The sequence below is a fragment of the Thalassophryne amazonica genome, chromosome 14 (genome assembly GCF_902500255.1).
Source record: "Thalassophryne amazonica chromosome 14, fThaAma1.1, whole genome shotgun sequence".
Taxonomy (NCBI): Eukaryota; Metazoa; Chordata; class Actinopteri; order Batrachoidiformes; family Batrachoididae; genus Thalassophryne; species Thalassophryne amazonica.
In genome coordinates, this window is record NC_047116.1 from 89,318,874 (window position 1) to 89,331,453 (window position 12,580).

General features: G+C 39.9%; 1 protein-coding gene across 1 annotated transcript in view; it reads right to left on the bottom strand.

The window, feature by feature from the left end:
• The window catches only part of lats2 (large tumor suppressor kinase 2), a 63,906-nt gene that overhangs the window by 7,789 nt on the left and 43,537 nt on the right, over window positions 1–12,580 (bottom strand). Inside the window, 7 exon segments of the mRNA XM_034185951.1 lie at window positions 1,726–2,078; window positions 10,526–10,753; window positions 11,472–11,810; window positions 11,812–11,975; window positions 11,978–12,046; window positions 12,049–12,327; window positions 12,330–12,578. Of these exon segments, the coding sequence (XP_034041842.1) occupies window positions 1,726–2,078; window positions 10,526–10,753; window positions 11,472–11,810; window positions 11,812–11,975; window positions 11,978–12,046; window positions 12,049–12,327; window positions 12,330–12,578 (1,681 nt within the window).

Below are 12,580 nucleotides of genomic sequence, written 5' to 3' on the forward strand. Positions count from 1 at the left end.
TCTCTCTCTCTCTCTATATATATATATATATATATATATATATACACACACACACACACACACAGTAGTGTTCAGAATAATAGTAGTGCTATGTGACTAAAAAGATTAATCCAGGTTTTGAGTATATTTCTTATTGTTACATGGGAACAAGGTACCAGTAGATTCAGTAGATTCTCACAAGTTCAACAAGACCAAGCATTCATGATATGCACACTCTTAAGGCTATGAAATTGGGCTATTAGTTAAAAAAAGTAGAAAAGGGGGTGTTCACAATAATAGTAGTGTGGCATTCAGTCAGTGAGTTCGTCAATTTTGTGGAACAAACAGGTGGTGAATCAGGTGTCCCTATTTAAGGATGAAGCCAGCACTTGTTGAACATGCTTTTCTCTTTGAAAGCCTGAGGAAAACGGGACGTCAAGACATTGTTCAGAAGAACAGCATAGTTTGATTAAAAAGTTGATTGGAGAGGGGGAAAACTTATACACAGGTGCAAAAAATAAATGTTGTTCATCTACAATGATGATGAAAAAAAACAAAAACAGAGATGCGTGGAAGAAAACAGAAAACAACCATCAAATGGATAGAAGAATAACCAGAATGGCAAAGGCTCACCATCAGCTCCAGGATGATCAAAGACAGCCTGGAGTTACCTGTAAGTGCTTGTGACAGTTAGAAGATGCCTGTGTGAAGCTAATTTATTTGCAAGAATCCCCCGCAAAGTCCCTCTGTTAAATAAAAGACATGTGCGGAAGAGGTTACAATTTGCCAAAGAACACATCAACTGGCCCTAAAGAGAAATGGAGGAATATTTTGTGGACTAATGAGAGTAAAACTGTTCTTTTTGGGTCCAAGGGTCGGGGACAGTTTGTGAGATGACCCCCAAACCCCCTTGAATTCAAGCCGCGGTTCACAGTGAAGACAGTGAAGCATGGTGGTGCAAGCATCATGATATGGGCATGTTTCTCCTACTATGGTGTTGGGCCTATATATCACATACCACGTATCATGGATCAGTGTGGATATGTCAAAATACTTGAAGAGGTCATGTTGCCTTATGCTGAAGAGGACATGCCCTTGAAATGGGTGTTTCAACAAGACAATGACCCCAAGCACACTAGTAAACGAGCAAAATCTTGGTTCCAACCAACAAATTTAATGTCTCGTAGATGTGAAAAAATCATGAAAAAACTGTGGTTATACAACTAAATACTAGTTTAGTGATTCACAGGATTGAACATAATAGTTTTGAGTTTGTAAGTGTCAACAGCAGATGCTACTATTATTGTGAACACCCCCTTTTCTAATTTTTTTTTTACTAATAGCCCGATTTCATAGCCTTAAGAGTGTGCATATCATGAATGCTTGGTCTTGTTGGATTTGTGAGAATCTACTGAATCTACTGGTACCTTGTTTCCCATGTAACAATAAGAAATATACTCAAAACCTGAATTAATCTTTTTAGTCACATAGCACTATTATTATTCTGAACACTACTGTATGCCTTCCTGCTTGAAAGTTAATGACTGTCCAAATTGTTGAACTGTACCTGTACAATGTTTCCAAATGTGATAAAAACAGTTCAATACTTCATTTATTAAGATGAAGTTTGTCAAAAATTATTACTTACAAACTCCTTCAACATTTTTGTTATACTAAAAAAATATTTTATAAATTGCATTTTCACTGCCTCATCAGTATAATCCGTAGCATCTTAAACCGACTCACCTTTCTGGTAGTATTGGAGTATGCGTCCAGCGGAAGCCTGTGCACAGGCCAAAGTCTGTCAGCTTGATGTGTCCATCCAAGTCGATAAGGATGTTGTCAGGTTTGATGTCACGATGAATGAAGCCCATCTTGTGAACACTCTCAATAGCCAGTGTCAGCTCCGCCACGTAGAAGCACGCAAGGGGTTCGGGGAAGACGCCCATTCTGATGAGGAGGCTCATCATGTCTCCTCCTGGGATGTAGTCCATAACAAAGTAGAGACTGTCACGGTCCTGGAAGGAGTAGTAAAGACGCACCACCCACTCATTGTCTGCTTCTGCCAGGATGTCCCGCTCTGCTTTCACGTGGGCCACCTGCACCCAAAAAAAAAAAAAAAAAAATTTCAACTGGTTTTAATCAAACCTTAAAACACCCATTTTAAACTCAAACACACAGAAAGGCACCAGTCAGTTGTGATTTGCAATAAATCATATGGTTACCACCAAAGATTAATATCACAACTCATTTTTTTTATTTATTAGAGTAGTTGCATGCAGTCAATAAAATCTTAAAAAATATTCTCATTATGTAGAGGTAGAATATTCTGTGAAAAGAAAACATCCACAGTACCAAAAAGTGGGGACTGTTAAAAACTGTGAGGTAGGGCTGGATGATGAAAAGATCTCAACCTGGGATGTGATCAAATTATTTAAATTTTGGTGATAAGCCTTTTTCAGTTTTATTCAATAATCTAACCACCCTCTTACAGAATTTGTGCAGCCGCTTAAAGTGCTTTAACTTGAAAAGCTCTCATCTTTTCAGAAAGGTGTTGTGTTGTCACCACTGATCTGTATGTAAAATACCTGGATACCGCATTGGCTAATATTTTGAAGCAGCACAGCTGCCATCAGACCACTCACATGTACGCTCTTGAACAATCTTTTTTATACAGACAACTCCCTGGTGCATGCAATTTAATCCTCATGGTGTTGCTGCAGTTTGTCACAGTCACAAAGTAGAAACTTATTTTGCCGTCTATGTCTACAGCTGGCTTGTTTGTCACACAAAATCTGTCACAATAGACATAATATAATAATAATAATAAAAAAAAAAAAACAACCTTATCTGTGATAGTAGATGGACAGACACTATGTTCCCATTGGGGTGTGTTTATCACTGTACACATTATGAGGTAGTTGTTGGCCATTTATTGCTGTCCAATCAAAAACTCATGAGTGTAGTCACCTCTTTGGTCAGCATGATTTTCTTGCATGGAGTTTTTCCAATGGATTTTGGGTCATTTGGGTGTGCTGAATCCAAGTATGGCATTAATTTTTGCCAATCACATCACGTTTTGGAGATATGAAAAAAATAAATATTCCTAAAAAATATATATTTTGCTGAAAGTTAAAAAAAAAAATATATATATATTTCATTTAATCACCCATATATGGAATAATGTTGAGCAGGGGTGATGGCCAAGTGATTAGTGCACTTGGTTTCAGTGCAAAGGTTACTGGTTCAAATCCCACCCCTGCCCCCTTTCTCCATGTAACGTGAAGTTTCATCAGGAAGGCACCCAGCATAAAACTTGTGCCAATTCAACATGCAGATCCACCTTGACTCTGCTGTAGCGACCCCGAGTGTGAACAAAGGAGCAGCTGAAGAGGGACTTACTATATGAATAATGTTAGCAATGGAAGGCAGCTACTCCCTGAAGAATGCATTATTAAAACTACTTTTATGCTCTGCACCATTTTTGAGCATTATTGACCACCATATACAAATACTAAATAGTGAAATATATTGGAAAAAAATACAATCTGGAGCATTATGCTCATCACAGGTAAGGCACCACTGAAAAGCTCTTTTGTTTTTTTTTTAGTTTTGTGGCTTTACCACAGAATTAAATTTTGCAGCTATAAACCAAAAGCATGCAAAAATGCACACAAAGGTACCACTGTACTTTAAAACAATCAGTAGTAGGCAGGGATGAGATTGGCAAATCGATTTTCAGAGGAAATAAGCCAGGGTCCAGGGGCCGCAGGGACAAAGTCATTTTTGCTGTTTTTAAAACATGTAAATTGCACTAAAATGATATTAAAAACTACTATAAATGCCAGGTGTTCATATCTATAATTCAAACTGTAAACCCTTACTAAGACCATCTACTGTACATGTGTATTTTTGTGACCAAAATATTTTTTCATAACTAGACTTACTTGATTTTCAGCATTCTCCACTTTCAGCATGGCACACTTGTCAACAAACATACATGTAAGGGCGGGAGAAAGGAAAGGGTGGGAGAAATGCATATATAACCTTTGCACTGATTGGTCATAAGCTTTGTAATAACCAATGAAAACGTGCGTAAGTAATAGCTTCGACTGCGCTTCGATACGTCTCGGTTTTTATGATTTGTTGGAGGGAAAACTACCGAATTATTGGAAGCTGAAAGACTACACAGTTACTCCCTTACACTACATGCTCATTGTGCACCTACTTCATACTGGTCACTGATCAGCACAGCATTACTTCCGCGTTCGGCTGACTGACGGACTGATCGAACTTGCTGCGTTCGGCGATAACAAAGACCACTCAGTGTTCTGAATAGACGACAATTTCATTAAATAATGGTACTCCTGGCATTAATTATTTTTTGCATTCTACCCCCCCTAAAATTTTCTCAACGGATTTGGACGTTTTCACAGAATCGACCCCCGGGACTGTCAAATCCGCGGAAAAATCTCATCCCCGAGTAGGACAAGCTATAAGGTGGCAGTAGTGATTTGTGATAGATTTGTGATATCTGCAAGAGTGAAGAGGAAGGTTTACCAGACAGTAGTGAGACCAGTTATGTTGGATGTCTTAGAGAAGGTGGCACTAACAAAAGACAGGAGGCAGAGCTGAAGATGAGATTCTCTTTGGGAGTGATGACAATGAACAGGATTAGGAATGAACATATCAGAGAGACAGCTCAGGGGGGACGGTTTGGAGACAAAGTCAGAGAGGTGAGACTGAGATGGTTTGGACATGTACAGAGGAGGGACCCAGGGTATATAGGGAGAAGGACGCTGAGGATGGAGCCACCAGGCAGGAGGAGAAGAAGAAGGACAAAGAGGAGGTTAATGGAAGTGCTGAGGGGGGACATGCAGATGGTTGGTGTGGACAGAGGAAGATACAGAGGACAGGGTGAGATGGAATGATTGATCTGCTGTGGCGACCCCTAACGGGAACAGCCGAAAGAAGAAGACAAGCCAGACACTTGCATTACTTTGTTCAGGCAGATCATTTTTTTTGTTAAATGTTTGCACTGTTAAGCTATTTTTTCCCCTCTATGCTTGTTTTTTAGCATAACTACACAAAACACACTGCTAAAACTCCAGCAATGAGCTAAACGCAAGACATTCACTTTTCAGTTACAAAACACAAAAGCAGCAAATCCACAAATTGAGAATCACATTGTTTTTGCTTCAAAGATAGCTTAAAAGCTACATCAATTATGTGTATTTTTGTAATGAATTGCCACAACTACGAAAGTTATGTGTTTCTCCCCCATTAATTTGTCAACTTGCCTGCTCGATAACATGATTATTTGAAAGCTAAAAACATTTTTAATAAAACGGGTGAGAACATTAGTTGTATTTTCTCTCTCTTTCGCTCTGTTTTTTTTTAAAGCATGAGCCAAATAATTTTGGTGATGACCTGAATACTGCATTATGTGTGATATAATTAATAAATTTTGTTCCAAAATACCCCCCCCCCCCCCCCCCAAAAAAAAAAAACAAAAAAAAACAATACACAAATCAAAAGTCACAACTGCTGCAGGAATGGATCCAAATAGAGCTCCATATCTGGAAAATACTGAGCTTTGGCCAAGTTCCATGTTTTTCTTTCACTGATCCTGGGATGATTAAAGGCAGCCGAACATGTTCTTTGAGGTCAGCACAGCCAACAATCTGTAACCAGCTGTCCAGATCAACATAAAAACAATCTTGTATTGTTAAATTGTACAACCTTGTTTTGCAGTACCTCCCCTCTCACTCTGACTGAAGTTAACACATCAGTTTAGGCCCCAAAAAAAGACAGATTAGCAGTGAACTCATCTGAGACCAAACACGTCCAGTTGTTTTTTGAGTAATTGAATAACTGACTCAACTCAACTCCAATATTTACAGGAATGATGCAGCTTACATTCAACTGATACAAACACATAGGGTCAAACTAATGTTTTCCAAAAACATCAATGTCCACCACACAAGAAATGAGGGCATTCTTAGGGTGGCACAGTGGCTTAGTGGTTAGCACTGCTGCCTCACAGCAAGAAATGGATCGCATCCCACCTGGTCCTTTCTGTGTGGAGTCTGCATGTTCTCCCTGTGTTTGCTTCCTTCCACTTCCAAAGACATGCATGTTAGGTGAATTGGACACTTTAAATTGGCTGTAGCGAGTGCGTTTGTCTGTCTGTATGTGGCGATAGACTGACATCCCGTCCAGGGTGTACCCGCCTCTCACCCTGTAACTGCTGGTATAGGCTCCAGCCCCCCTGTGTCAATGACTGGAGCAATGAGGTGTGAATGGTAAAGTACTACATGATCTGGTTCAGATTTTGAGAGCTACTACAACCCCTGGCAAAATTAGGAATCACCCGCCTCAGAGGATGTCCATTCAGTTGTTTAATTTTGTAGAAAAAAAAGCAGATTACAGACATGACACAAAACTAATTTCAAATGGCAACTTTCTGGCTTTAAGAAACACTATAAGAAATCAGGAAAAAAAAAAAAATTGTGGCAGTCAGTACGGTTACTTTTTTAGATCAAGCAGAGGGAAAAAAAAATATGGAATCACTCAATTCTGAGGAATAAATTATGGAATCACCCTGTAAATTTTCATGAAATCATGGGGAGGAATCATGAAAAAATCATGAAAGGAATCATGAAAAACAAAAGAACGCTCCAACACATCACTAGTATTTTGTTGCACCAGCTCTGGCTTTTATAACAGCTTGCAGTCTGTGAGGCATGGACTTAATGAGTGACAAACAGTACTCTTCATCAATCTGGCTCCAACTTTCTCTGATTGCTGTTGCCAGATCAGCTTTGCAGGTTGGTTCCTTGTCATGGACCATTTTCTTCAACTTCCACCAAAGATTTTCAACTGGATTAAGATCGGACTATTTGCAGGCCATGACATTGACCCTATGTGTCTTTTTGCAAGGACTGTTTTCACAGTTTTTGCTCTATGGCAAGATGCATTATCATCTTGAAAATGATTTCATCATCCCAAAAACATCCTTTCAATTGATGGGATAAAAAAGTGTCCAAAATATCAACGTAAACTTGTGCATTTATTGATGATGTAATGACAGCCATCTCCCCAGTGCCTTTACCTGACATGCAGCCCCATATCATCAATGACTGTGGAAATTTACATGTTCTCTTCAGGCAGTCATCTTTATAAATCTCATTGGAACGGCACCAAACAAAAGTCCAGCATCATCACCTTGCCCAATGCAGATTCGAGATTCATCACTGAATATGACTTTCATCCAGTCATCCACAGTCCACGATTGCTTTTCCTTAGCCCATTGTAACCTTGTTTTTTTCTGTTTAGGTGTTAATGATGGCTTTCGTTTAGCTTTTCTGTATGTAAATCCATTTCCTTTAGGCGGTTTCTTACAGTTTGGTCACAGACGTTGACTCCAGTTTCCTACCATTTGTTCCTCATTTGTTTTGTTGTGCATTTTCGATTTTTTTGAGACATATTGCTTTAAGTTTTCTGTCTTGACGCTTGATGTCTTCCTGGTCTACCAGTATGTTTGCCTTTAACAACCTTCCCATGTGTTTGTATTTGGTTCAGAGTTTAGACACAGCTGACTGTGAACAACCAACATCTTTTTGCAACCTTGCGTGATGATTTACCCTCTTTAAGAGTTTGACAATCCTCTCCTTTGTTTCAATTGACATCTCTCGTGTTGGAGCCATGATTCATGTCAGTCCACTTGGTGCAATAGCTCTCCAAGGTGTGAACCACTCCTTTTTAGATGCAGACTAACGAGCAGATCTGATCTGATGCAGGTGTTAGTTTTGGGGATGAAAATTTACAGGGTGATTCCATAATTTATCCTCAGAATTGAGTGAGTCCATATTTTTTCCCTCTGCTTGGTCTAAAAAAGTAACCGTTACTGACTGCCACAATTATTTTCCTGATTTCTTAAAGCCAGAAATTTGCCATTGAAATGACTTTAGTTTTGTGTCATGTCTGTGATCTGCTTTTTTTTTTCTACAAAATTAAACAAGTGAATGAACATCCTCCGAGACTGGTGATTCCATAATTATTGCCAGGGGTTGTATCTGATAAACAGACTATGTTTTATGATGTAACTCAGCAAAGGATTCCCATGATTTCCTAAATATAAGTTTTTCATTTGCTCTCTATGTTGCAGTGGCACTGCTCAGTCTAAATTATATTGAAGTTTTCTCAGCCAGTGAGTCAAGATTTGACACAAATATCGTCAGGCCCATAAGTATTTGGGTAGTTAAAAAAAAAAAAAAAAAAAAAGGTCTGTAATTTTGCCTCTGTTCAAACAGCTCCAAGTGTCGGCTGGATACATTCTCTGAAATGAGCCTGGATGAGCCGCTAGAAGCATTTTTTAGTAACAGTTGGGAACCTGAGTTTTTTCAGCATAACTAAGGTATATTCAATCCAATTAGCCCAAACCAAATTTTGAGTTGTTCACCATCTAATTAGCATAAATAAAATGGGCACCAATCTGATAATTTTGGGCACTTCCAATAAAACTGGTTTCAAATATTTATAATATCAAAAGTCACATGAATAATTTTACAATTTTGAAGAAGAATCTGCAAAAGAGAAAAAAAACAAAACAAAACTTGAGTTTCTGCAACTGTTACTGACCGATACCAAAATTGTAAAATTATTCATGTGACTTTTGATATTATAAATATTTGAAACCCAAGGAGTGTTTTTGTGTTCATCCTGTATATTTAGTTCAAGATTGAAAATAACAAGTGCAACCTATCCGGAGAGGACTTTTTGTTTGACTAAGATAATTGTTGTGTAAATTATACAGACTACGATTAGTGCAATCTACCAATATATACTATCTACTAAAAACAGTTGATGGTAAGTGTGTACTCAGAGTATATAACTGCTGTTGCATTTCTGCATTCTCAAATAGTGATGGAGTATAAGCATTTCTGGAGCATACAGTTTTGACAGACGGAGAGTTACACCCCAATATTAAAGACATTTGAGTGAATTAGGTCCACATCCTTTTGTGGCATCACAGATAGTGATTACCTCTTTCAAACAATACAATTATTATTCACATAACACTGATGCTTGAATCTTAAATGCACTCTATTTCCAGCAAGGACATTTTTGAGAGACTGAGATTTTATTTTTGAATGCCTGTTTCAAGTCATTTCCCCCACTGGGCAATGATCCTGGGAGTTAGACTGTTACACAGTAGACTTCGATAGGGAAATTAGTCCATTTAGTGGTTGCCTACTAAATAAATAATAATTCTGGCAGCCCGTCAAAAGTCATCATGGAAATGACACGTATTTTGGTAAAAACTGGGATAATTAGAGTTCTGCTGGTAAACAAATGGGGATATCAAACCAAATGACCATTGCGGCTGACTGACCAGTAGTAGTTCGCCATGTACGGCAAACTAAACTTTGTTGGTCATTTTCACCTTGTCATTCATCCAAACTTTATCTTTTAAAATCCACTTATGTGCCTGACTGTAAAACAGCCCAGAAGAAGTCAAGAAATTTGTACAGGACAGGTTGATCATGAGCAATGTGTTAAGTCAAGTCTCTACAGAAGAATAACGTGATGACGGAAGACAAACTGTCATCACTGGCAGTAGTTCTTGGATTACATTTTGATTACATGACACCTATGTGCAAACAGTGCTGAAAGCAGGTTCCAAATATCAAATAATTGATATAGCGTTAAGTAGACACAGAAAAGAGACCACCATGGGAACAATCAGAACACAAAGCAGCTCGACCTATCAAAGAGCATCTGGAAGGTCTTGATGCACTACTATCACTGACTGATAAACCAGATCTAGCACATTTCTGTCCAAGACATTGTGTTAACAGATGCCTAAGGATAAATACATTCCCATTGCCAGGGGATTTAGAGAAGAACTCTAGGTCAATATTTAAAGGTATAACTGATTTCACACCTGTAACACCTTCTCCCACAAATGAAGAAGTCAACACATGGTTTGTGCTGCAACACTGTCAACAGCCAATCAACACAGCTGTATCTTCCAGGGACACTGATGTTCTCTTTCTGGCTTCCATGTTCCATGTATGCAATATGAACATCTCTGTATGATGTCAAGCACATCTGAGAAACAGCGGTACATACCCAATGATGCTGGTCAGCAACATCCTTGCTACCATTTCAGGCCCTGCCTGGGTGTCACACCCCCTTCTAATTACATTATAAAGTCAGACTTCCCAACTTTGTTTAAAAAAAACAAAAAAAAAAAACTGTACAGTAACAGAATTACAATGATGGCAAAATTTGGTACTATTTTAGCTGCCATTAAAATTTACTCTGGGTGTAATTCCATTACTGTAGAATAACCCACATTTCTCAGAAACACAGCTGGTCTCGTGGCAATGCACGATGTCAATTTGAATGTTAATGGCACACTAACATTTCATGAGTGCATGAAACAACATGATATAACTTTATCTAGCTCATGTTCATTAGCATAAATAGTTATGAAGGCCCAGAACTGAACACACAAGGAAAAAAAAAATTAAGTCACCTGGTTGCGGTTGAGAACATCTTTCTTACGCAGTGTTTTCATGGCATAAAGTGCACCAGTGTCCACCTTGCGAGTCAGGCACACCTCACCAAAGGCACCAATACCCAACGTCTTGATTTTTATAAACATTGACTTGTCCATTTTGGCACGACGTAGCCTGTTGTAGTTGGACTCTTTCTGATTCAGCATCTTCCTCATTTGTTCCTGCTCTGCTTCTGATAGGCCAGCCTGGACAGCAAAACAAAAACCAAAAAAGTGTTAAAGAAGAAAGACATGAGGGTTTTACTCACAGAAACATATCGTAACTTCATCCTACACCAAAACTTTATCAACCAATAAACGCCATTACATTAGCAAACTGCGCCTCTTGTTGCTGTACTTGTTCCTCCACTCAGAAATACAATTCAATCACTATTGAGAAGGTCAAAAGTGCACAGATCAAAGCCAACATTCAGGACACACTCTTAAGAAAACAAATGTGAACTAACTGACTTCTTCCAGGACTGTCTGTGGTTGAATCAAAACTCTGGTTCTAAGGCAGTTTGTTTTATGTTTTATTCTACAAACTGCAAAGATCTTGATCATTATACCTCATCATTAGCCAAAGCAGGTCATTAATTTACTGACTACAATTAAATTTTGTTCACTTCGAAAATCCTCTTCAGTGGAGGCAATGAGCGACAGTGACAAAGTCAACAAAAATAAATAGTGCAGTTCTACAACAACAGCAACTTGTCTGCAAATTCTTTATATATACTAATATTTCAAGCATTAAACCTTATTATGCAACTCACAGTTAGCGCACTGGTGAGGCTTTGAGTCTGGCCCTAAGGAATAGCTTAGTTTCTCAGGATGATTCTTTGTTTTCTGCTCATTACCATCAGATTAATCTGGTAGCCAACTTGGATTTGTGAAGTAGAGCAGAGACTGTAAGCCGCAGTCATACCTTGGACATCTCCTGTTCCAACTGCAGCCTGCGGTTGAGTTTCTGCTGGTAGGTCTTCATCACATTCTCTATGTGTTGCTCCATGTAGAACTTGAAGGCAAACGGTGAATAGGTCTTAATACGTGACTCTCTCTTCTCCTCATCCCTGCCATTCTTCCTCACTGGAACAGGTGATGTCTGTATCTGTTTCTTGTCCTTACTGCTTTTGTCTCCTTTGCCCAACTTGATCTTTTCTTTCACTTGCTGGCTCTCCTCTGCCTTTCCACTCCCTCCACTGCTGCTGCCGTGTGTGTTTCTGGCAGCAGGGTTACTGAGGTCTTGAGTGCCACACATTGCTCCAGCTTGTCTCCATTGACCCTGGCTCACCTGCTGCACCAGACAATAGCAGATTTTTGGGATAAGGTGGAGGTGGGCAGCGTGGCTCCTGAGCAGATTCTAGAGAGTATGTGTCCTCTGGCATATAAGCCAGAGGTTCTGTTGTGTCTTGAGCCTGGGCAGTCATCAGCCAGGGTGGCACGGTCCCACAGCTGTCTTGGGCTCTGGTCTCATCACACGAATACTTTTAACTGGCTGTGGATAGGTGGAGATGTCACAGCTGTGATGGTGTTTGGAGGGCCCATGGTGGAATCCTGCTTCCCAGTTGTAGAGGGGACAGTCATCACAGGCCGGACACCGTTCGGACCAGTGGAGCGATTGTTGAAGGAGTTTGTTCTGCTGGGGACATGTACATCCCCTCTAAATGGACCCTGTGCTTGGGACTGCCTGGATGGAAGGGCTCCTTCAGGCCCCGGAGGTCCAGCCCAGTGGTGATCATACAGGTCTAGGTTTAGGCTGGCCCTGGATGGTGTCATCAACTCTGGGGAAGGTCAGAGAAGTCAGGTCCCATTGACGGTACCGCGCCTGGGGCCCGGGACATCATGTGGACCTGGTGGGAGGGAGGGCTGGCTTGTCGTGGGTGGGAGTGAGGTGAAAGATACAAATTAGCAGGGTAGCCTCCCCCCCCTGGCACATTCTGGCCCATGGCTCCTTTCCCCTGCATGTTGACATAGTTGTCTGGAGGTGCCATGGAGGGTGGTGCCATCTTGTTTTGGAAAGATGCAGTTCTCTAA